The sequence below is a fragment of the Anguilla rostrata genome, chromosome 1 (assembly GCF_018555375.3).
Source record: "Anguilla rostrata isolate EN2019 chromosome 1, ASM1855537v3, whole genome shotgun sequence".
Taxonomy (NCBI): domain Eukaryota; kingdom Metazoa; phylum Chordata; class Actinopteri; order Anguilliformes; family Anguillidae; genus Anguilla; species Anguilla rostrata.
Window position 1 is genome coordinate 11,219,675 of NC_057933.1, and position 26,155 is coordinate 11,245,829.

Genomic DNA, 26,155 nt, shown 5'->3' on the forward strand with positions numbered 1-26,155 from the left:
AAATGTTTATGTACCTGGTTTTAACTTTTTTTTCTTTTTACACATTATTGGCCACAAATCTAGCCAATTGAATTATAGAATAAAACAAATCTCTGGATACTCCTTTTGCTCTTGCAGTTTCCTCATTCCATCTTTGCATGTCCACAATCATGTGTCAGTACTATGGCACAGGTTATTTAGTATTTTTCTAGGAAAATGTAAATGCAGCTCTCAAGCCAACTGTGGCCTACTGCTTTTGGACACCAGCTTTTACAGGGTATTTTTAGATACATTTTCATAATCTCATTCTCTTGCTTCCCATGTCTAGTCCCCAAGGTTAAGCTTGATCAAAGCACACCGTAGATAAAAGTATTAATAGCCTACCTGTGTTAACCACTACTCACCATGTTTTTGATAATTGTGATTAAAAGGAAAATGATTAAAACAATTTTCAGTAATACATTTTCTAAGGGCACAATTCATGCTTTGGTGAGGGAGTTAACTCGTATTACTATGAGTTGCAATAAATATATCTTTTTCTCTATGAAAATGTTCTTCTTAATGGATCATTAACTCAATACAAATGAATATTATACCATCATACAGTCAGTCCACTTATTCAAATAATTTGAAGTCTAGTAAACAGGATTGCAGCTACAGATGCCTCTTTTGGTGAAGACTGTTCACCTAATGGGAATCCTTCACATGACTGCTTTGCACAAGAACAAAAATCTTACTTTCTCAGTAGGAAAGGAGCAGAGCAAACCCTTTTGCTATTCGGTCTAGCAATTCGGTTTTTCAGTAACCTTTGACTGTGTAAAACGCAGACTCACAGTTCTAAGTCCGAAAGCATCAATGGAAATGCTACAGACAAGTAGGTACATTTACACTTAACTAGACACGGCCAGTTTTTAATTGTGCATAACTAGTTCTAATCAAGGACATAACATTCAAAAGTCTACAGGCTATCCTAAAAAAAGGGTTTAAGATGTGGCTATGGCTGCCGTGAACCTGTCCCACATTTCCTCTAAAGCAGGGACGTTAGGAGCACGTGAAGTCATAGGAACGTTCCATCCTTACTAGTAGGATACAGTTGCGTGCTAAGCGGTCCATCTTGAATTAAATCAGTCGGGGGGATAGAGGCAACATATAAAATACAATAAATTGTGGGGGGGAAATGCATACGGAGGATACCCTGCATTCAGATAGGCGACCGCTCCATCCCTTTCTTCCTGGAGACCGAATGTCTCGTTACAGTATGGGGATAGTGGGCGTGTACAGCCTTCCCTGAAAATATTAACCAGGTGCTTGTGTACGTGTCCCTCCCTCCTCCTCTCCCTCTGTGTTATTCTCTCTTTTTTTCCTCCAACGTTGTAGTTGCTTTCTACGTCACGGGGAAAACTTCACGATTACAATGCACAGCTAGAAACCAGAAACCATCCTCTCTGGGAAGCACTCGTTCAGATTAAGGTCTAGCCTGTCTGTAGCTCATGGCTACCGTTGTAGGCTTCCTGTTATAGGACACCGCTAGGTAGCCTCAAAACTCAAAACGCTTGCAGACAGAAGATTTTTCCTCATAAGGTCCAGACTGCAACTTTCCGAAGATGGCAGGACACGAGTGGGATGATTGGTTTGAACGTGAGGAATTTATCGGGCAGATCAGCGACATTCGAGTGCAGAATCTTCAAGGTAGGTGGAATGGAAGGCTTCCACATGAAATAGCCTTCTATAGTAACCGAACATACAGTATGATATTTGGTCAATTTCGTGCACATTATTGGAAAGCATTAGCTGCTGAACGTTGACTGAAATCCTCTTCACTTAGTTCGTTGAATGTGATACTAAAACAGCATATACGCAAATGAAAAGAAGCGAATATAAACATTTCCACTTTATATTTGATATTGTAAATGCAATGGAGGTAAATTCACTCGTGGAGTAGCCTGAGATATAGTCGTATACATCCTGTTGGTTTATTCATCGAGTCAGTTACGTTGTTTACCCCATAGTACGCAGCGGAAAACGCTGTAAGCGCATTGTATTGTAAATCAAGGGGTCCCTAGCTGTATTTAGCTATAGAATACGTTAGTTGCAGCAGGTAGGACTGCGAGTTGTGGTGTCCCATACCCGTGAATAGCAGGCTGGAGTTTAAATTCGCAACGAGAACAAAAGCAACATTTGTAGCTGGCCTCATTAAGATTTAACTTTTTTTCTCACTACCTGCTGTAGGCTAGTGTCTGTAGCTTATACCACTCAATACATTACCTTCAACTGAACTTTCTATAAAGAATATTGAAAACAATGGAACTGCAACACGGTATCCAAGAAAGAACTGTTGATATTGCAACGTAGACTTAGCCTACTCTTTGAAATGTCGTGTCCCGTAGGCTAATGGTATCTGGCGCACAGATAGCAAGCGTGAATCGGAAAAACAATCCCCAAAGACTGAAATAAAGCCTAAATTAAAATTACAATATCTACACAAGTTATCGAAAAATGCTTTGACTGTGATTAATTAGAACACATCGTGTGATTTAAACAACTCAGAAGTTGTGATGATGCAGGAGCTATTTACACCATTCAATTTGACGCATAAACAGGAACAAAGCACTTAACTGGAAGTAACTGATTCAATGAGTTACGATAATGAGTTTTCTGTTGTGGATTCATGAGCTGCAACATTTTAGAGAAGAAAGCTTTCACGCCTGCAGCTCTTTGCTGTCATCTTTCGTAGAGACTACGCTAGCCCATACAAGCCTCTGTGGTAGCCTATAGCAAGCGGGCGCATTACTTCAGTGTTTTTCTACAGGTGCAATACACATGGCATGCTTGCTGTGCTTGGGTGGTTTGAATGAAGCTACCCTTAAATGTGCAATGGCGTTTTAAGAGTACTCTCGTAAAATATAACATTCTGTCATATGAGTGCAGTCTCTCTCTCTCTCTCTCTCTCTGTTGCATAATGAATGCATCATGTCAAATGGAACCCTGCACTATTGAGATTATATTAATATTAGAATCACACATTCACAACATGTTATTCTAGTACGGCTACACACCAAGACTCTGAGGACACAAGCACTCATCTAAGCTGTAGTATTACCTCTGGCGCAGAACTGGTTCTTGTAACTCTCATGCGCAATAGCCCATGCAGATTTTTAAGGAATAATTTGAATGTTTTAGTTTTATATTTGGTAAGATTGTGTACCATGAACTTGTGACTGCTATTAATGCATTTGAATGTGAATGGTATCATTTACATTTGTTAATTTGTCTCATGCAAACTTGATTGTGGGATATTTTACCATGCTCAGTCGTCTTCTGTCTGGGAAATAACCAGTCCCCCTTTAAGTAGAAGCTCAGTGTTCCTAACAATTGATAGCTAGAACTGGATGTGTTAGTTATCTGTACATTACAGACTCATGAAGCCAGCTAATTTTCGATTGGATTCTTCCCCCAGTGGTTAGAAAGTGAGTTCGGATGACTTAAACTAGTATTTTCCAGTGTTACAGTTTAAAAAATTTTTTTCCAATAATTTATCCAGCAAAGGATTTATCTCAATATGCTCCTTTCCTATCTCTGAATACATCATTGTTTTAATATTTTCCCATTATCATACACTGCCCAGTTCAAAATTTGTGTTCTACACATGACTGAGTTATCAGGGGGAAATGTGTAGCTGTCTGAATGTCTGTCAGTACTTTTTTTTAATTTTAAATAGCTTAGTTGTAATTCTGATTCAAGGTGAATGGATAAGATCAGGCGGAATCAATGTTGCATGGAGGAATTCGCCTACCTTTTTGACCGGTTTCAGCTCACAATGTCTGAAATCAGCTCAAGATCTGTGACTTGATCATGTGATCAACCATGGTCCATACAGCGAACCAAAACACCAAATATATATGTTGTATGTATGTGTGTGTCTGTGTGTCTGTCTGTGTCTGTGTGAGTGAATGTGTACATGTACTTTGTAAGAAAGTTTAGGCAGAAAAATGCTCATAATGTGGAATATTTACCATTAACTAAGGAGCCCTCTGGTGAGGTATTTGAGCTGATGATTCAGACGTTACAGACGTTACAGATGTTACAGACGTCAGAGACATTAAAGTGAATTGACAGTGGCTCTTCTTTTGTACACTTGACTTCTTAAGCAGGATGTGAAAATATATTGTGTTGTGTAGCAGAATTTTGTATAATGTGCTGATTGAGGAACTTGCCAAACTGCACACACTTGTTTGAATGTGCAGTTCTTTGCATCTGTTTGAACAACAGCCAATTCCATATCAGAGCAAACATGATCTGAGTTTGGGCTATAGCCCACTGCTGCAGTTTTCACACACCGGTGTGTTTTAGGGGAAGACTCTGGATAATGGCGGTCTCCCTTCCATTCACTCCCTCCTCAGGCAACTTGTAAACCAGCTCAGATGTTCATTTCTTTCTTAATAAATTCAATTTCCCTTTGATGCTTCCCTTAAAGCAGATGTTTAGTGGTCCTCCAGCAGGTCAAGTCTGTTCCTTTAAACATTGTTAAATCGCCCATGGATGTACTAGGCTTTGTGAGTAATATTACTAAACGCAACAATGTTGAGTTAACAGAAGCGCAGATTTGACCTTATCCTAAACATGTGCAAGATTTTCTAGTTTTCCTTTTTGAAAAGCGGTGGAGACATGGAGGCAATCAAATTAGCACTTGCCGCTGTCACATAACATGAATGTCCGTCCTTGTTTCACCATTTTATGCAAAGCTCTCTGTGAAACGAGTGAGATTTCACTAAAAAAAAAGGGTAAAAAAAAAAGTCCTGTCATGTGCATTGTCTTAATTTCCTGGGGGGTAAGGAGAGCTCAAACCAACTGCTCTCACTCATTACTTGAGGATTACCTTCCGCTCGGAACACCAGAACAGGCTCTGAAAGCCATGTCTCTCCGGAGGAAGCCATAGGTGTAGTACTGCTATATTTAGCTTGGGCTTTCTTGCATGCATGAGTGCCTGCGTTCCCTGACATGGGTTATGTGTAATGAGCATACAGCTGCAAGCAGGAGGTCCCTGCTGCCAAAACCATATATAAACCAGCTTAACCATATAGTTCCCAGGCTAGCAGTCCATCATGCTCGGAGGTATACCGGTCAGCAATGGAAGCCATTGACATCAATGCCCAGATAACATGTGCATTCACTTTACTGACAAATGTATGTAGAATTAGCTCAGTTTTTGAGTACTGTGAAAAAAGATTATAATAATCAAGCCTGTGGTGCACAGGTAACCAAGATTTTACATTTTGGTTTTTTTTAGGCCAAGAATGTATGTGCTGCAGTAAATGCCAAGACCACTTGTTGAAATGGTTCAGGGGTTCTCAATCTGAAACAGCATCAGTATAAAGTTATTGATATCAGTCAAATCAATGGTTTGGAGCACGCAACTATGATTAATAATTCATTAACTAAACATTTGTAAAGTTGTGATTTTGGCATGTATTTACAATGAAACTCACAACTGGAATCAGAAAAATATAATGTATATTCTGAAAAAAAATTAAACTAATAAAACTGAAGCCTCTTCATTACCAGCTGATTTTTGACAGCTGTGTAGCTGCTTGGCTAGTCTGACTAAATTTAGTAGTTAAAATTTGATGGGATTGAGGAGCAGTATTTTTCTATACGGTATAATTTTGTCCGTTCTAACTTGACTTTGTATATTGAGTACAGCCAGTTTTGCTGTATTTGTGCATATCTTCTTTCTCAAAGCCAATGAAATGAATCCATTGCTTTTTGGGAAAAGTATGAAAACAATCACCCATTGCCAAGCTACCAAAATGTAGGTGATTTTCTGGTACGAGGGGAGCAGATTTTCTGCCGTGCTACTTGATTATAATTAAAAGTGGGTTGGTCTCTTTATTTTGAAGATTTGGGATTTAGCATATGACTATGAAGTCAAGTCATATACGCTGTCATGCTTCAGTTCAGGTTATAGGGGTTTTGTCAAGTCTGGGTGAGTGCCATTGTACCTTCCAGTTACAGCAACACCAATTCCACATCCTCAAACCCAGAGCTCAAGCGGAATGGTGCCAATAGAGAGGCTGTTTTTGATCAGGTTGTCACAGTTAGAAATGCTTCTGTGCTCTCAGTGTTGAATAATGAATTAGTTGTGCAAACCCTGTCCTGCTCGTTTGTACTGTAGCTAAGCTGGTCAAGTTTTTAATTGCATCTTTATTACCGCAAATATCAAATGAAACATTTTAGCTGGATATCAGCTTTATGGATATTTTTAATTTAGCATTTTAGCTAGGTGTATGCTTATGTAGCGGACAGTTTTAGCTATCTCAATAAATTATCTACAAAGCACTTATGCAGTACTTGTATACTTGTACTTACCACTGGCCTGTAGCTTTAATTTCATTCTAGCCTTGCCTTTTGATCAGTTCCTTAAGGGTGTATTGTAATGACACCTCATAAATATATAAATAAATACTGAAGAGAGGAGATACCATTGCTTAGAAATGGTTCTAAATGTAAAGATACTTTAACTGGTCAGGGCTTCACTTCACTGCACATTTATGGTACATCAGCACTGCTTCGTCAACTCCAAGATCATCTGTGATGAAGTCACGCCAAAGTGGCAGATGACGTAGTTTTTGGTTTTTAAATTGCATGATTCTGGCAGTATTGTCTCAGTGCCAATCAAATTAAATAGAGTCTGAACAGAGCCTTTCATCATTGCTCATCCCCCTGTTATCACTGTATAGCTCTTGCATTAACACATGGAGTTTACTAGCTGCTCTACACTGTTGTGAGGATAATCTACATTGGTCTAAGAGTCCATTTTAATGGGTTTAGCGTGCTCTTGTTTAGTTCTGGTGTGAGTGTTAAAAGGGATTTCACTTTATAAGAAAACCTAAATATATCTCTGCTTGTTGAACTGTAATGAAAGTAAAGTAACATAATTCACATTGCTGGTAATGCAGTACCGGGAGTGTGATGTTATTGTTGGTGAGATAATGCATTGTTCTGAGGTTAAAGTGGAGTTTATTTTATTAGCTGAGATGTTGGTGTTTTTATCGCCTGGCAATAGGAACAAGCAGTTGGAGCTTCAACATTTAATTAGCAAAACCTTCAGGATGCTTGTGTTTACCAATCTTCACTCCATGTGAGCAATGTCTTAAAAATAGTAGCCAAGTCTGACCCTGGATAATTTCAGTCAACTGCTTCTTCTGAGAGGAGAACAATTTGAACAGTCCTTTACAGTCCAAATGAATAACCAAGTGACTACTGCCTAACCTAAAAATAGAAACTGCCTTCTCTCATTGTGTTATTAAAATGTGATCTGCCAAATGATGAAATTAGGGATTGTCTGACAGTCTTGTCTTGCCTCAGAAGAGAGAATTCTCAACATTTTCGAGTATGGGCTAAACAGTTCTATTAGGAAAGACACAATCAGCATGTAGGAGATGAGAGATTAAATGATACATTAACACTCCTTCTGGGAAAAACTGGGATGATTTAGGAATGTACATAATCATGTCATGAAGAGCCCGCAGAGATTTATGTTGTAAAATGGAGAAATGTTAATGAGTGAGTAGAACAAGCAAGGTCTGATAACAGACTTCCCAGATAAAGAAGCTGTGCCAGGGCTGGAACCAGAGATGACATGATGGCCAGCAAATACAGCAGACAGCCTCATCAGAACAAACCAAGACTGGGATTTAAGTCCAAAAAGATGGTGTATATATCATCAATCGCATGCTTTGCCTCAACCTGTGCAGAAAAATCTTGCATGATTCGGGAGTGTGTAAAATGGAATCTTTAATTGAAATGTTTGTCTGAAACTCATTACCCCCTTGCTGTTATTTGAAAGTCTGCATCAGCTATCAGCTAGTTTAATGCTTTGGCTCATAATTCTTCTTAGCTTTTGCATAACTTAGTCCCATTTTGATGTAATTAGAATATAATTAGAATATATTTTATTATTTGCACATGACTGTTGGCTTGGCAGGATTTTCTGTTTTTACCACAAATGAATCATGCAGTTGAATAAAGAAACACATCTTGTACATTTGGTATGTGTGACCACTTCAGTTGCATTTAATTTATGGGTTGACCTGTGCTTCCCTATAATGATTTAGCCTGTGAAATTGACAATCTGTAATAATACAGTGATATCATTGAGGCCTGTACCTGAGCCTATAGCCTTGGAGTGTGCTGGTACAAGTTTCAGGGTTACTCTCTTACATCTTTCTACCAAAGAGCCATTTAACTACATGAAAGCAGAAAAATAAATATCAGAAGAAATATCTGTTCAGTAGAATATTTAGCAGTTCTCAGGATCATTTATTTCTTTTTCATGCCGTTGAACTGAATTGACTTTTTGTATCCTAGAATTCAATTTATGCTAATTATGTTTCTGATTGCAATGTGTACCAGCGATTGCAAAGTACAGACAGCCTAACAGAAATGTACCGCCTGACCTCGAGATATATGTGTCTGAACAAGCCTATGTAATTGGTTTTGTCTGTGCCTATATCTTTTAATGCACCACCATTACGTTTAATGTGAAGCGGTGGTGATGATACCGACCATGGCTTCAGAGTAGGCTGTGTCCTCAATACCCATCAAGACAATGCCCCAGTTTCACTGCTGTTATATCATGACTTCTGGATGAACGAGCCCAATGTGAAATGGGCCAGTGATGAATAAACACTGCAGTTGGTCAAGCCTGATTTTTGGAAAGAAAAAGATCACAGGCAAAGTAATGTTCCTTCCTTGTGGAGACTGGACACTCTGGGCTGACAGATGGCTCCCATATTCTCTTTCTACCCTTCTTGACCTGGCTCAATTAGAAAAGGAGAGCTTCACATTTGTCCCATTCACAGCCATTGGGCCGTGGAGTACCTGTCTTGTTGTAAACATATGAGAAGATGTGGATGAAGGAGAAACACTGCTGTGTCAGCTTCCCTTTGCAGCTGTTATTCACCTTGGGAAGCTGAATTTGAGATTCTGTTGCCTTTTTAATGAGCTCAGACTAGATATAACTGCGGTTATTAAGCAATCATTATAATATTTTTTTTTCATGGAGAAATAGATAAACTTAAGTGCTCTTCCTCTCATTGAATACTGGATAATATAAGAAGGCTTCTAAGGTGATTCATTGATTTTACTCCTGTTATTAATTTTAAAAGGTTTAGGTGAATAAAATAAAATAATGCAAATAAGCTTCACTGCCATATACTGTAGAGCTATGTCTTGGATGCTAGAAAAATATCTAATGTGCTGTACTATATATTTTAACAGTCACATCTCATGCCTCAAATTGTATCGGCACAAGGACTGTGCCTTATTGAGGTAATACACATTCATTCATTTTCTAAAAAAATAAAAATCTACAGAAGTTCAGCTACTAACAAATTTTTTGGCTAACTGCTAGTGCCCATATCTGAAATAGATCCAAAATATCAGAAACACAAAATGATGGGTTTTTTTGTATGTAAAATACTGATTAAAATGGTCTCTTTTTTTGATCAGTTATGAAGTCTGTTAGCCTGTGCATGTCTGAAGGATGGTGTTGTTTTACCGTTGTTATGGTGCATGGGGTTAGGAATGAGGAAGTGTGGCACTCATATTCTGCCACTAAATTAGTTTGCAGGAAGAATCACAGGTCTACAGATATCCCTGGAACCCGTACCCAATCTTAGTAGTGCTGCTCTGACCATCCTTTGACTAGATTAACATAATTTTAAAACAGATTTCATTATTATTATTTTATTTATAAATTTTTTTTGCAGTGAATTTTACTACACTCTTCAACAATAAATGCAGGGAGGGGTTAATACACTGTTCGATTTCCATTCAAGGGAATTATATAATCTAAACCTAAGTGCACTATTAGCTAGATAAATTTGAAAATAATTTATTTTTATTTTTGAGGCCTACTGTGGATTGACTGTAATAACATTTTATACCAAAAATAAGGTATTGCATGAGGCAAAATAGGTTATCTTCATTGAATACTTTTTATCACCCTATTTCTTCCAAGTGTAAGGTTTTTTTACTGACAGACCGTTCTGTTTCTATGGCAATGTGTGAGCATGTTTGCACTGCCAGGAATCTACACATTTGTTTTGTAATCTGTTCCCAGGAAAGAGAAGGTACCACTGAGGCCTGCCCGCTGCTTGGCAGAATCACTTCCTTGAATGATCTGTTGCCTTTGGAATTTTTTCAAGAAAAAAATGTTTTTGTTTGGGGCAGGAATGTTAGGCACCCACTTCAGAATATAATTGAGGTCATATAGTTGAAACTTTGAATCTTTAAGGGTATTTGTGCGATTAAAATTATGGTAATTTGAGTGCTGTGTAATATCATATTCAAAGCTAAATGTACACACTGGCAAACTTGACAAGTTTTCTCTTCATCTAATACAGGATAAAATATATTACAGACAATCGAGAGTTTTATTCCCTTTTGTCTTAGTGAGTTGGCAATTTTTGTTCAGAGTGTGGGGGAGCGAATGCGTGGGAGATTCTAACAGATTTGAAGGCTGTTATATAAGAGCTGCCCACGGAGTCCTCTTCTTCCTCTGCCCTCTTAATTGGCATTCACTGTGGTACCATGTACACGTGTTACTTTCCCTTACATCCTATGCAAGAACGATGGCATAAATTTGTAAAGGGCATACATTTGTTATTTTATTCATTTTTGCTAAATTATGCCTTTTGTGTTTGTAGCAAGACCTTTCCCTCATAAGAAATTATTTTGTATGACTGCAGTGTCTGCTGAATCCTTTTGACTTTGCATAGTTGAATTCACTATTGAATGTAATTAAATCTTTACATCTTTTACCAGTGTCTTTATGATTATAGAAGGTTAGAAACTGAACCTATGAAACCTTGAATTCCTGTTTTTCCCCCTTGGCTGAATTTCCATATTGTATTAATGTGCCTCAGCAGTCTTTACCATTCTTTGCATGTCAAGCAAATGAAGGTCATGTGACTACTCATAGTCTCCTCTGTGTTTGTCTAGAGCAAGCACTGGCGGGCAAAGACAAAGGGGGGGTTTGGGTAAAGAAAGAAATATTCACATGGGTGTCTGGTAGGGCTGTTTTAACAGGTCAAATGCTTCCATTCTTGGCCAATTCTTGGGAAAAGCAGCCTGAAAATGAAACCCGGAATGCACACAAGTTATTAGAACAGTGTGTTCTCTGCCCTCTCTCACACAGGCTTCCGTGGCATAAGAAAGCAGATATACTGCTCATTCACAGATGCAACTCTATCTGACAGTTTTATCATTCATTAGTTCTGTGAAAATGTATTTATTTTGATATAGCTGTTTTTCAAGAATCTGTTTTTGTGTTTGATAGTATCTTCATTGTGTGAAACTGAAATAATGCTGTTGTGTGCATTTGTCTGTTGTGAAAACATATGCAATTGAACATGAACAAAACAGTCCCTTCAGAATTAAGTAGCCTAACTGTTAAATCAAATGGTCTTTGTCAAGAGGTGATATTTTGAAAATACATAATTCAACTATTGTACTTATTGTACTTTGTGTCAGGTGCATGCCATTTAAGTTTGAAGTACTGGTTTTAATAGTGACCATCATTCAACTTATAAAATGATAAGTGACTGGTTCTATTTAGGCTAATAGAATTCTTTGAAACAACTTCTCAATCTCAAAACTGTTTTGAGGTTAGGTTTGAAAATTTTCTTCTTGCCATGTATGAAAACTGACTTGATTCATTGTGTTACACACTCTGTATCACCCTCCTGTCTGATCTTGTTTGCTTTTGTTGGGTAATATGAACATGGCAGAACTTGCCTTGTTAAACAGCCAATCAGAACAGTTTTTATGTTCTGATTACAATCGAAAACCAATGAAAGTAGTCTTTTTCACGGTCCGCCTAATGCATGTCAGTACTTCATTTGCAGTGACACTTAACATCTCTTGCCAAGTCAAGCTTGAATGTGCTGTTTGTTTTAATATAATGAACTGTGCACAGATGCAATAGTTTGGCCCATTTTTGCACAACAAAAACAGCTGAATACTACAAACAAGAATTTAAAAAAAAATTTGAAACAAAGTCCTTTTAACGAAAAGGAAAGAAGCTGTTCCTTCTGCGCACACATAGAATTTTGTGCAGGCCTCAGCACCGCCTGTGTTACAGCTGAGAGCATAAAGCTGTCTCACGGAGCGAGCCAGAGTCTCTTTGTGCTTTTATAGCCACTGGTGCTCTGTGTTTCAATGCTGGGAAAGAAGTCCTCATTAAATAGACATTGCCTACATGGAAGCTAAATGCACTTTGGTGTAAGCCTTGCTACTGCTATATGAAAGAGCTTGGCTATATGTGAGTGGGATGGAAGAAACATCTCAGAAGGTTTGAAGAGAACTTATGCAATATTGATGATTTTTGTGAGGATCTTCTCAATTTTTAATGATCAATCTCTGGAAGCATCAGAGTTGAAAGATTAAAACAATATTTTTAAAAGTCTTTTCAAAAAATCTAAACCATGTCCACAGACAACCATCCTCACTATTAAATACATGTTGATTTCTTGTGTGTTCAGTCATTAAAGAGAAATGGCTAAAATTAGGTTTTATGTTTTGTACACTTTGTGCATTTTGAATGAACAAACAACCATGTTAGTCGGGAACCTGCAGTTTGTGTGCATTTGCAGCTAAAAGGAAATGCGTACACACATACGCACACACATACACACACACAAGCACATACTCCCGGAAAGTAAACTAGGTTAGAATCAGTCTTGGCCACACTCATTAATGCAATTTCCTTTATTCAGGTACTTTTCTCCATGCTTTGGTTGGACCAATCTGGTTTCTATTTGGCATACCCCAGGCCAAAAACTGTATTGTCGTCATGACTACGCACATGGGCACAGTTATTTACAGTGTGGCATTCTTGGCTTTATTACAGTTTTTTGTCACAAGCTCATTCTCCTGGCCAAAAATAACAGCAGACCATTGATGACCATGGCGGTTTGAATTTGTATAATTGTGTGTTTGTTTCACATGTTGTGTATGACTGTGTGAATGCATACATGGCCTACCTGTGAGACGACTGATGTGATGTGAGTGATGATTATGCCAAACTTTCTGTAAGGACAGACATTACAATATTTCTGTAAACAGCACCTGCAATTTTTTCTTATGAATGATAAATGAAAGGCAAAAATGATGAACTCAAGGCATCCCTCTGGATACTCTTTTTGCGCTACTTTGCGGGTTTACATGTCTAGAATTTCAATGAGCCTCATAGAAAATCAGATAAACATTTAACTGCGGAGGAGCAGTCTGAGGGGGCAATCCGTCAACCGCTCCTGCAACGGGGCACGCTCTCGAGGGAGCCAGCCATCCCACCAGCATGTTCCAGATTTAATTCCAGATGTGATTCTTGAATGAAAGCTTTTAAGACAAACACAGACTTCAGGGGGAGGATCCTCAGGCGGGCGCGAGTTCACTTTCCGCTAGAAATAAGACGAGAGGAATGCTATGAAGGCAGCCAGTTCATCAGTGAGATTTATTATCACAGTGTTACATAGCGTTCTGCTGTGTGGGGTTACTATTGATACAAATAGTGAGACTATATATATATATATATATATATATAGCACTTGTACAGTCAATAACATACAAATTTAAATAAAAATTATTCATAGTTTGTTGTCTAATTAAGCCCAATTCTGTGGTTGCAGAATAGACAGTGAGTCAGGCAATGAATACATCTATCTATTGTGTTGCAATTGAAATCTGTAAAATACAAGATAGAAGATAATAATAGATAATGTGCATAAAATACAAAAAAATTGAAGGCTACAGCAGAAATAACAACAAAAGCACAAAAGGAATCTTAATTTGGGCATCTTATATTTAAATCACACAAATGTAGTTGAGAGTTCCATTTGGTGTTCCTTGAGAATGAGAGGCTTAACAGCTGTGGTTTGATTAAATAGGCTTGATGGTGTTGACGTTGAGCTTAAACAGGCTATTTCCAAGTTACAGACAGCAGTTTAAAAAATGAACGAAATCTCTCCGAACACTCACTGGAGAGGTCGGTCAGAATGAGTAGGCTACTTGATTAAAACTTGCCCATGATGTAAAGCGCATTAAAAGACCAGCAGAGGACGTACTGTAAATGTTTATTAGATGGAGAGACTTGACTTGCTGTCTGTGAGTCTTCTCCTTTCACTGTAGCACTCCAGTCCATGTGATTCTCATTGTTTCTCTACCTCTGTTTCACCCACCCCTCTTGTTGCCGTGGTGCGTTTCGAATTGCACCCTGGCTTTTGGCTAAACTTGATTAATGGCTCAGAGAGGGTGCTCTTGTCAGGAGCGTGGCAGCAGATTGATTTTGCAACCGCATGTATTATTCAAGGCCTTGAAATTTACATTAATGTACGTTTCCTCTTCTCCCCCCACAGTCGAGAGGGAAGTAGTTCAGAAGAGGACTTTCACAAGATGGATGAATTTGCATTTGGAGAAGGTAACTCTTGCTTTAAACCTGCTGAACTGAGCATGACAGGTGTTTTCTCCTCAAAACCTTCCCAGCACCCCTGCCCCGACCCCCCATGTAGAGAATGAATGCAAGGTTCTCCAAAGACCTGTTTTATGAGGCACTTCTGCTTTTTTTTTTTAGCTTTGACAGTGTGGAATATTTGGGACCTTTATGCTCACAACACTTTCGCATGCACATGTCAGTCTAGATGACAGATTCAAATTGGAATGGTAGGCCTTTATCACATGTATAAATAATGAATGAGCTGGCAGTGCATTACATTAAACATGCATGATGGTAAAACTGTTGGCTTGGCAGAATGTTGCCATTTTATTACTTTTGTGTTGAAGAGGTCAGTTTCTGTCTAGTAGTAACTGGAAACAAACATTATTGTATTAAACAGTAGTTTCCTCATCTCACGCATACATCTATAACTTCAGAGTTCAGCAGGTCCTACTTATTGTGAGTGTTTCATTACTCCAGATGTATACCATTGTTTTCAGTGACAATGTTCCTCAGTCACTCCAGTATTCGGGACAACTGTAAGATAAAAACACTATTCAAAGGGTTAGAGTGCTTCAGAATACAAACCAAGAGCAGGACAAGTGAACTGATAAAACATTTGTTGTTGTATAACAATGGGCCTCTCTCTGTTAGACAGCGCGTGGCAGTAAGTCAGAACTCTGACCCAATAATTGACAATTACGCATTTGTACTTTTTTGTCTTTTTGGAAGCTGGTGTGTCCTGCTCTTCACCAAGAATTTTAAATGTAATTTACCAACAAACAGAATTCATATGGGTGTTAAATTTTATCAGAATTTGAGCAAAGCTTCTGTAGCTGCTGCTTTCGGTTATCATGTATGATGTCAGATAATTCATGGGTTCAATGTACAGATTCCAGTGCTTCCCTGTTGTCTCTCTTTCAGTGCAATCCTCCATTGGAAGTTCATGACCTCTTCAGAGACATTCAGGATGGTAGGATATTGATGGCTCTGCTAGAAGAACTCTCTGGGTCTAAATTGGTGAGGTTCCACTAACCTATTTATTTAGAACAGGGTTTTCCAGTATTTTAAATATGCAGGCCGCCTAAAATAGAGAGAGAAATCTTTTGCAGAACTTATAAAAAATAATTAATGTATGTCATTAATTAATTTCATAAATAGTAATTTATGAAAATTGGATGCTCATTGTTATTGTTATGATGGGAACTCTGGTTAACCTAGTTTTTCAGTAAACTGATTCTTCTGAGAGAACATGGCTTCTGCTATAGCCACATGGTTAGGAATTTATCTGAATGATTAATTATCATGCAGTACATACAATACTGTGAACAATGTTTTAAATACTGTAAATAGTGTATTTGCTGTAAATGCCATTTTAAAAAAGCAAAGCTTGTGTTGATGGTGTGTTGCTTATGTTCTCCAGCTTCATGGATTCAAGCCATCATCGCATCGCATTTTCAGGTTGAACAACATAGCCAAAGTCCTGGCCTTCCTGGAGGAGAGGAATGTGAGTACCATCTTTAAATGAAAATTTACACATGGGACACACACAGCACTGGGTAAATGCATGGGTCTGTTCTCTGGCGCAGGTGAAACTGGTGAGCATAGATGCTGCTGATGTCGCTGATGGCAACTCCTCCATCGTTCTCGGCCTGATCTGGAACATCATACTATTTTTCCAGGTAAATGCTTTACCGATACCCACTGCTGTGCTTTCCTGCTTTCTTTCTTTGTTGCCCCCCCCTCCCTTCCCCCCTGGAGAGAGATGTTTTTCACCTCCCAAGGTTAGTGTCCAAAGAACTCTGAAGGTACTCTAAAGCCTTTGGTAGCTGCAAATAAACAGCAAGTATACCCGATAACCGCGTCAAACAGGATTCAGGTTTGGGATCACGCCATGCTATTTCAGCAAACAAGGACGGCCCAGCTGGTTGTACAGCAAACTCTGCTTGTTGTACAGTGGCTGTTAACACGTCTGTGAAGCAGCAGGGACACACACACACACAGTCCATAAACCCCACTGACCAGCAGGGAAATCAGAGGATTTTGCAAAGATCACAGTGCACACATTTTCACTTATGGGACTAATCTCCTGTTTCCACACATTGATTTCATTAGTAGCTCCATATGGTCTGAAGAGGTTATCTAACCACAAGTATCCCCTGCTTCATTTTGGCTGAATAAAGCAATCTGTAGCTCACTGGACATATTTTGCCTCTATGAGAGATAATCCCTTGGGTATCCTAATGAAATTAACTTCAGTATATGGGCATTGTGCAAACACCTATATTCATGTTAGTGCTGTACGTTATTACCCCTGTACAGTGGTTAACAGACATTTCTGTTCTTGTCAGATAAAAGAGCTGACAGGGAACATCAGGAGCCAGTTTCCGTCTACCTCCAGCCTCTCGTCCCTTCCCAACAGCAGCGACTCTGACACGTCCCACTCCAGCACACCCTCAGTTGAGAGACACCCCTCTATCGCCATGAGGGATCATGGGAGGCCCATCAAAACGCTCCTGCAGTGGGTGCAGAGACGCACAAGAAAGTGAGAGGGTTTTTTTTTTTTTGTGTCTCATTGGTATGCGTGTGTATGCCCAAATTATTTCAGGGAAAGAGCGGGTGGCACAATTAGCCTGTCACTGAAGGCTAGCTTATATAAGAAAAAATATGCGATATAATAACAGAAATAATAGGTTGCAGAAGAATAGATGATAAACAACCAAAATACATTGTTAACATGAAAAACAAAATAGAGGTGTGTAGTGGGTAGTAATGGTATTATCTTCATTTAGCACAGAAATGCATGTTGGTCCTAAGCACTGCCTGGGTGTGTGTGTGGGGGGGATATGGTGGTTTTCATGTGAAGTATTTAAAATAAAACCAAAATAGAAGAGTTAGGCATTGGTAATGTGTGTTTTTAGAGCACAAAGTAATGTGACTATAGAGTATGTGAAATCTTTCCCTCGTTTTAAGATATGGTGTGGCCGTCCAGGACTTTGGGAAGAGCTGGACGAGTGGTCTGGCATTCCTAGCGGTCATAAAATCAATCGACTCCAGCCTAGTGGACATGCGGAGAGCGCTACTGAGGTCCTCCAGGGAGAACCTGGAAGATGCCTTCAGAACGGCACATTACAGCCTTGGTATACCTCGACTCCTGGAACCTGAGGGTATGGCCATTCATTGAATATTCAGTTATATCAGAACAGTAAATATAAACAAATTGCTGAAAGTCTAGAAATATTATCGTAATCAAACCTTAATATGTGCTAATATTCCGGTTCGATAATGGCAATTTCAGTGAATAAAAAAAGTTTTCTCTTTGTAGATGTCACAATTAATGCTCCAGATGAACAGTCCATTATGACGTATGTGTCCCAGTTCCTTGAGCACTTCCCAGGATTTGATGAGGTATGATCTTTTAAACAATTCAAAATGATATCTCTTTTAAATGATGATGTGCCCATACATTGTAAGTTACAAATATCTTTTCTAATTCCTTGTTTAGGAAGAGATGTATATTGAAGCTCAGAAAAGCAAGTTAACGAGACAGTTCAGTGCCCCGGTGAATGACTCGCCGGTCAATGGGGTGCAAAGGAAGCCTTATGTGGTCAGAAAAGACTGGGTCCAGCCCCCGCCGAAGATCTTCATCTCCTCTGTGTCCGAGGACAAAGAGCAGCCGTCCTCCCCCTTGCTAACTCCTGGACTGGAGGACTCATCTGACTCTGTCTTCACCTCAGAAGGCGAGCCCCAGAAGCGACCCCAGGACCTGGGGAAGGAGGTGTCCTTCACTGTGTCCAGCTCCAGTTCCCCGCAGCTGTCCTTTGTGGACTCAATCAACTCGCCAGATTCGTTGCTGGTGGAGAGCCAGAGTGATGGTTCGCTGAATGAGAACGAGCTTCCGTATGATCAGAAGGACTGGTCACCAGAGAAGCCTTCTGATGGTGAACAAGAGTCACAGGCAGAAAATGGAAACCCCACAGAGGATCAGGTCTTTACTGATCTGTTCATTGATGAGGGAAACTTCTCTGAAAGCTCAGAGGAGAACTTCCAGACAAAGTCCAAGATTCCCTCAGAGGAGGAGGATGCATATCAATACATCATGGGTCTGAATGATGAAGAAACAGCTGAGCCGTTATCACCAGGTAATGGTGACAGCCCAGAACAGACGGCTAATAGGCTTGGCTCAGTGTCGGAACAAATGGAAGAAACATCTGTTGCACAAAACAAAGAGGATGTTCTACACAAGGTCGACGAGCATACTACCTTGTCACAGAACAGTATTAGGGAGCCATCTCAAGAGCATTCTGGACCAGAGGCAGATGACTCTCTTAGCAAGGATGGCGATAGGCTTGAAGGTGCACTGGAATGTGAGGACACACCCACTTCACAGAACCATGTGGATGATAAGCAGTCATCTCCAGATTTCTCTCCAGAAATGAACAAAATGCTCAGAGATGCAATCTGTGAGGAGCAAGAAGACAGTACTGGGCTGAAGACAGAGGACCACTTCAAGCAGACCCCTCCTGAGATCTGTGTAGAACCACCTGAGTTTGAGGAGCAGGACCACACTGAAATTCCCTCAAACTCTATGTACAGCGGTGATGCAGAGTTAACTGATACGACAAACCAGAACCCAATAGAAGACAAGGATCCATCCGGACTGGAAAAAACCCAGACTCAAGAGACACCAACACTGGATAGTGATCAGCTGTCTGAAATGATTGTCAGCTCTCCTGACATCAGCCCAACTGTGGAAGCCGATGTAAACATTTTGGAGTCAAATGAACTCTGTGGAATGACTAGTGGTGCCCCTTGTGAGGGAAGTCCCACAGAAGAGAACAGTGGTGCTCCAGACAAGCTTGATGAAACAAATGATGACAGGAAGAATGATAACACTTCCTGTGCACCGGGTGACAACGAGCGTAGTGACAGAGGCGGCAGGGAACCCGATGTCAGAGACGAGACTGAGGGTGTGGAACATGACATCATCGCACCTGAAGTAATTGAAACACTGGCAGTCCCCCCTCTCGAAACACCAGCTGAGGAATGCTCTTCTCATTCAACCACAGACCCCCAGCACAGTCCCATAGAGTCGGAGGGGCCCACGGAGGAGTGCACTGAGGATCATGCATACTTGTCATGGATGGCGGGGCCTGACAGTGGAGATGACCTTAATGATGCTGCTGAAGACGCTGATGAAAAGAGCAGTTACACAGGGCCCGAGAGCGAGCCAGTGGGTCTGCATGGCACTGACAGTGTGCTAGAGCTCGAGGACAGCCTGGCAGAAAACACTGAAGACTCCAATCAGGAAGAGGTAATCTCATATTTCTGGAAGAATAAAATGAGTGTGTGCAAGTGGTCTGGACTACACAATATTTTCGTTATGATGAGACATTTCCCATACACAAGCTGAAACTATTAATAAATATGCTTCTTTACAGACATTTAGGGCGTCATCTTAATTAAAATAATGTCTGTTCTGCATTATTCCCGTAATTTGTTATGCATAATGTACTCTATGTGAGGTGTGTCAGATCAGTTAAACTAATGTATTTGATGCACAGGACAAGATGTCCTCTCTTGGATTCAGTTCATGATTAATAATTGATTATTTCAAGGAGAAACAGCTATGTAAAACATTGATGAAACCTTCTTAAACTGGAACATTCAGTTTGCATATTGAGGCCTCATTTCATAGTTGTTTTATTGGCAGTGGTACCAAATCATGAATCCAGAATTACATCATGGCCTGTTAAAGGCCATGACATCTCAATAAACAAACTGACTAGATTAAGGAATCAGGATGCTGTGAACATGATAAAGCGCAGATAGCACAATGTTGTCCTTCAAATTCATGTGTGAAGGAGTTACTAAATATAATATCACAGTTTCAGGTATGAGTTGATTTCATCTGTCTGGGTCACATGAGTATTGCAAGACTGGGCAAGCTTTTTCTGAGATTTTGTTTTCACTCTTGTGTAAGGAGCAGGGCAGGCAGGAGGGGCCAGATGCTAGTTCCCAGATGCTTTGCTCGAATGAGCGTCAGGGGAACAACGTCGGGGACTCTGGTGGCACAGAACTGGACATGGCAAGCGAACTCTGTGAGCTCATTAAGACTGATGAGGACCCTGTTGTTGCCAGTAACAACACAGAGACACTGAGGTACGCTTCTATTATTAGGGCCTTTTACACATGGGAAAACTCTTGTTTTTGTGGTTGATCTGACTGCAGAACAGTCTCTTACAGTTTTAGACCAACTGCCTTAAATGTACAAAGCTGAATGTGTTTATTTTGGCTTTGGCATCACCGAGTTATTCTTGGTTATCAGCGGTTTTCCCCATCAGAGGGAAGCTACAATCTCTTAAGTTGGGTCTTATCTAGAGAAAACTCTCACTATGGCAAATGCGTGTTTGTTCATCACTCTGGTATTCACAGCTGGACACATGATCTGCTGGACACATGATCCTGCCATGGAATGGTCCATGGCAATATGGATTTCCATTTTGTAATGACCGCAAGATTGCCAGTAGGAAAGGAGATGTGAATATTTAGTGTCAAGGACTGGAGAACCTCTATATTGAGTTCTCGTGTCTTATACGAAATAACTAAAATTCTATCAGGAGGTTAGATCACACTGAATTTAACTTTATGTTAGCTTTATTTTAATTAAACTGTTCTTTGTCTAAGGAAACTTCATGATCATTTCTGTGCATAAGAACAGGAGGCACAGGTCTGTTATCTGCATGTGAGAACATGGCTTTGCATGGTATGAAATAAACTTCTCGTTTTCAACAGAGGGAAGGTAGAAAATGAAGTCTCAACAAGTGAAAGTCAATCAGATGGATTAAAGGTACAGCATTTAAAAAGAAACCTTGATATGATGCAGATTAAGACATCAAAAAACATTGTATTGATATTCAATTAAACCTAATGTATAAATGTTTCACATACATTTCTAGGTATGAATGCATGTAACTTATAGCTAATTTATTAATTTATAAAGATTTATCTAAAGAATGTTCCTGTAAATTATGATTTGATTTTTAATTACTTCCATTCAAATTACCCATTTCCTGTGAATTCTTCATCAGCTGTACTGCAGTTTTCAGATCCCATGTTGTTCTTTTAGGTCAAAGGCAAGGAGATCAATGAAAGTGGGCGGAGTCACAAAATCAACTCTGATTTACGGTACCTAAGAATTGCGTTATATTAAAATTAAGATTATTGTATGAGTTTTTAAGCATTCATTTTATCACTGTGCATGTTTAATGAAATCAGAACTCTCTTACCACCTGTGCCATTTTTTTCAATGCATCATTTCAGATGAATTTTCATTATCTGCATGTGGAACCTTTGAGGATAAGAGGAATGTAGGGGTTCAGGCTATTTGTAAAGGAATGATAAGAATCTACGAACAGCAGCACAGAATATGACCTCAAATTAAGGATTTAATTGTTAAACTGTTGACAGATGTTTAACCCTCCTGGTCAGGGTGATGATTCAAAATCGCTAACCTGGCTGGCCGCTCTCAGCTAGCCCTTTGTTTGAGCGCGCACTGTGTGAACCCGGCTGCCTTCTGCTCACTCGAGCAGTGCAGATGGCTCAGGGAGGGGCCTCTACATCTGTTGCCATAACAACCGATGATGAGTCTTAGTGCCCAGGCGTTTCCAGTCATCCTCGCGCACGTGTTCCTTCCCGCACACGATCGCCATCTCGTCGCCCAGAGATGTTTACATCATTGGTCGGCTTAGGGAAATGATGCGCAAATCAAGTCCTGGAGGGCAGCTGCGGAGCAAGTTTATTTCTGTCCCTAAGAAGAAGGGTTAAATGTGTATTCCAGTAAACAACCGGGCAATGGCTGAGTGGGAAGCCATGGGCTTTATTCAATCTGAAAGCAATTCCTTGTATCCTTATGTTTGACTAACAATTTAAGCAAATCTTTCATTTTTAATTTCATGAACATTGATTTCAATTCAGTGACCTTGCAAGTGATACAAACTGGTATTAATTCCAATGTAAATTTTAAAGGATTAAGTGCAAACAATTATGAGTTTGTGTTTCTCTTGTGTTGCGCTCCGCTTGTAAAATGCACAGGGAAATGAGTCATGACCTTTTACCTTATTGCGTCTTTGTGCCTTTATGGGCAGATCATCACTGTCTCTGGTTTTTATTTTGATGAGGTTGTTGACCCTGTATGAATGAATCGTATTTTAACTTGTTATTCCCACTGGATTGGTGCACCTTGGCTGTAATGCAGTTGTGCTCAAGTGTATTTTGTCTCTGTTGCAGGAGAGAGTGCAAGTCTCCTGTGGCATGTGGTGTGACGGCAGCTGAGTTGTATTGGCTTCTCTTCCTATGGATTGCCCTCTACTGCTTTTTTGTCCTGCCACAGATGGATATGAAGACACTGCCACACCTTCTCCTTAATCTTGATGAGTGATCACCCTCTGACACCCAGCTGGCTAACTTTGTGCTAGCTTACCCCAGCCTAACAAAGGCAAGGACTGTCTTGGTGAGCATTGCTCATGTTGTCAGTACAGTGCATTGGGCGTCAGCAGCAAATGAAGGCTTGTTTAATTCCTACATAATTTATAATGCTTTTATAGTTCTTTATGTCGGCTTCCTATGTGGCTTGAATTATAATGGTACAAATGTAAAAATACAATGTAACTTATGTGATTCTGATGGTAATATCCCACTGATGTATAGAAGATAAACACAGGGCTCAATACAAGTGGATTGTACAGTGCACAACCAGGATTTTTATATATTTAGGTTGACGTTGAAGGTTAAAAGTACATATACATAATTTTTATTGCTCACCAAAAATATGTATAATTTAATGAGAATAACGCAGATTTGTCCCATTTCTTGCCTTTCTTGCAACATACTTTCCTGCCATTATTATAAACAAGTAGGTTTGATTTTTGTGAAAACCTTTTTAAAATAAATTTTTGCCAGAGGCACAGTAGGCAGAGTAGTGCCCTTTATACCACAAAGTAAAGTCCTTTATCACACAATGAAGTGCTCTCATCTGAAATTGTTATTGTAGATGGGATTCTCAGAGGCTTTCAGCGTGTCAATTGCACTTTTAAAATACAGTACATGAACTGCCAAAGATACAGTATTCAGGTAGCTGATAGGCTGGACCTTCTTTGCTGAAAATTGAAAATTGATTTGGTCCATAAATTCTCACATATACTTTAATATTGGATAAAGTGGGTCAGGGGTGACTAAGTTTGTGTACTAATATTTTGTTGTACATTTTACAGAGAACTAAAACAGAATTTTTAACGTTGATGGAACATATGTAAAGCTGACAGTGTGTGGTATGGATGTTTGGAATGTTTTATTAAATTCAGTATGATGTTTCTATGTCTATACAATTTTATAAATCCCTCTGTGTGATTCAGCAGTGCTTTGCATATTTAGGAGTATGAAATGAAATGTACACTTATCATGAAAATGATATTTTTTGACATTCCTTTTTGAAATCTGTCTTCATTTAAAGGCTTTGTAAAATATGATTTACTTAGGTTTCCAGTTATCTGAATGTCATAGTTTACAGCTTGCATAATGTAAAGCTCTTTGGTGAATATTTCTACAAGTACAATATTCCAGTTCTCTCTGTTTGTGTATGTGTGTTGCAAACACATGATAATGTGTGTGTGTGTGTGTGTGTACAATGCAGTCTGTAACACAATTGTTGTTTTGGGTACATGCACACAGACACACACACACAGTGAGTGCCATAACATCTGGGACAAAGCCATTTTTAATTTTTTTTTTATTATTAAGCTCTGTACTCCATAATTTTGGTTAAAGTGCAGGTTCTCAGCTTTTGTTAAAGAGTATTTTAAGGCATTTTGGTTTTACCTTCACCATGTAGAAATAACAACACTTTTTTTATGCATAGCTCCCCATTTCTGGGCATCATAGCGTTTGGGACAAATGGCTTTACAGTTGTTTCTGATTGGTCAGGTGTGTTCATAGGCCAAACCTTTGGATTACCAAAATGAACAGTTTGGAACAAGAGAAACTGGTGAGCTCAGTCGTCGCAAAGGTCCTGGCAGGCCAAGCAAGACTTCTTTCCGTAATAAAAAGCAACTGAACACTCCTGACTAATAAGAAACACCTGTGAAGCCATTTGTCCCAAACCTTATTTTGCCCTGAAATGGGGCCAAACTGAAATAAATGCTGTTATTTCTACATGGTGAAACCAAAATGTATTAAAAATGTCCTTTGATAAAAGCTGAGAATTTGAACTTTAACCACATAGGAATTGTTTGATTACAAATGTAAAATTATAGAGTACAGAGCTAAATCAAGAAAAAATATGGGTTTGTCCCTAACATTATGGTACTCGTATATATATCACATACATGCATACTTCCAAAGAGAGAATACAAAGCTGATATGGCATTTTTCATGGCCAATTTGAATTGAGTGCTAAATACAAAGAGCTGTCTGTATGAATTGCATTGAAACGGTTTTTATACATTTTAATTGGATGCAAAAGCATAGCCACTGTTTAATCTTCAAGTCTGCATGATTATGCCTTAGAGACACAATACACCAGACTTAACTCTGAAAGAAGTGACCTAGTAAGCTACAATACCTGCATCTTGCTTTTGTATTGGAACTGACAGTCTGTTCTATTTGTGTCAAAAACATTGTTCAAGTGCAATAAATGAAACGTTTTGCCCTTTGTCCATTGTGCATCATTTCCACTTTGACAGATTATTTGTTTAACATACTATTATTATCTTATTACCAGCATTAACATAATTCTTAGTAGCATCTACAATTGAATGGTTAATTTTGCCGTTTTGATTATGTTAATCTTAATCTTATGTAAAAACAATCTCAAAATCGAATGAAATCTTAGCTGAACATATTTCTCTGTATTACATGATGCAGCAGTCATGAGTTATTGCAATGGGAGGGCTGATGTTAACCTACTATTTATGGAGTATATCAGACAGTGAAGGAAGAGTGAGGGAATAAAATGTCTAGTTGATGGCAACTACTTCATGTGGGTAAATGTTAATTTGTGATCTATGAAGTGTCATATACAATTTACCATGCCTGGTCTTGGAACTATATCCTTGATTTTGTTTGGGCTTAAAATACATCATTTCATATCACTTTTTTACATATATGAGATTACTCCTGTGAAGTGTTTTGGCTCTAGTATTATTTTATCATAGAGAAATCTGATTTCTCAAAGGATTATTGCATTTGTGATAGAGATTTTAGATGTATGTATTATTTAATGAATATGAACTTAACATACTTAAAATTTCTGCATTAAACATAGATATATTATTTATATATATATATATATATATATATATATATATGAAATCATAAAGTAATATATAACCAAAAATGTAATGGGTACTTACTGGCCTTGACTATGACATTCCAAATTAAGTTGAGGCTGGTGATATGTTCATAAATTATGGGAACACTGACACCTGGTGGTGATATTGCAAACAATCTATAAGCCAAACTTTTTCAATGTAAGGTTTATACAAATATGATGATGATAATAATAATAATAATAATAATAAAGTTTAAAAAGCTCTGGTGAAGGTTCTGAAGATTTAAAGATGCATTACCTTATTGGTTGTGCAACCAGCTATAAGGCAAGATGCGACCCTTTCTAATTGACTTAGT

At 38.9% G+C, this 26,155-nt stretch overlaps 1 protein-coding gene across 3 annotated transcripts; it reads left to right on the plus strand.

Moving 5' to 3' along the window:
- Nucleotides 1–1,318: 1,318 nt before the first annotated feature.
- On the plus strand, nucleotides 1,319–25,183 carry clmna (calmin a). Of its 3 annotated transcripts, XM_064322011.1 has the most exons (14): nucleotides 1,319–1,668; nucleotides 14,397–14,458; nucleotides 15,398–15,493; nucleotides 15,897–15,980; nucleotides 16,063–16,155; nucleotides 16,825–17,018; nucleotides 17,447–17,640; nucleotides 17,799–17,881; nucleotides 17,979–19,287; nucleotides 19,327–19,787; nucleotides 20,457–20,635; nucleotides 21,269–21,323; nucleotides 21,603–21,661; nucleotides 22,763–25,183. In XM_064322011.1, the coding sequence occupies exons 1-14, from the start codon at nucleotides 1,584–1,586 to the stop codon at nucleotides 22,911–22,913; spliced, it is 3,105 nt and encodes a 1,034-aa protein (XP_064178081.1). In that variant the 5' UTR covers nucleotides 1,319–1,583; the 3' UTR covers nucleotides 22,914–25,183. The 3 variants fall into 3 exon arrangements, with proteins under 3 accessions (XP_064178081.1, XP_064178064.1, XP_064178073.1); XM_064321994.1 differs by having other exon boundaries at nucleotides 1,320–1,668; nucleotides 17,979–19,787; XM_064322003.1 differs by having other exon boundaries at nucleotides 1,320–1,668; nucleotides 17,979–19,787; nucleotides 20,463–20,635.
- Nucleotides 25,184–26,155: the final 972 nt, after the last annotated feature.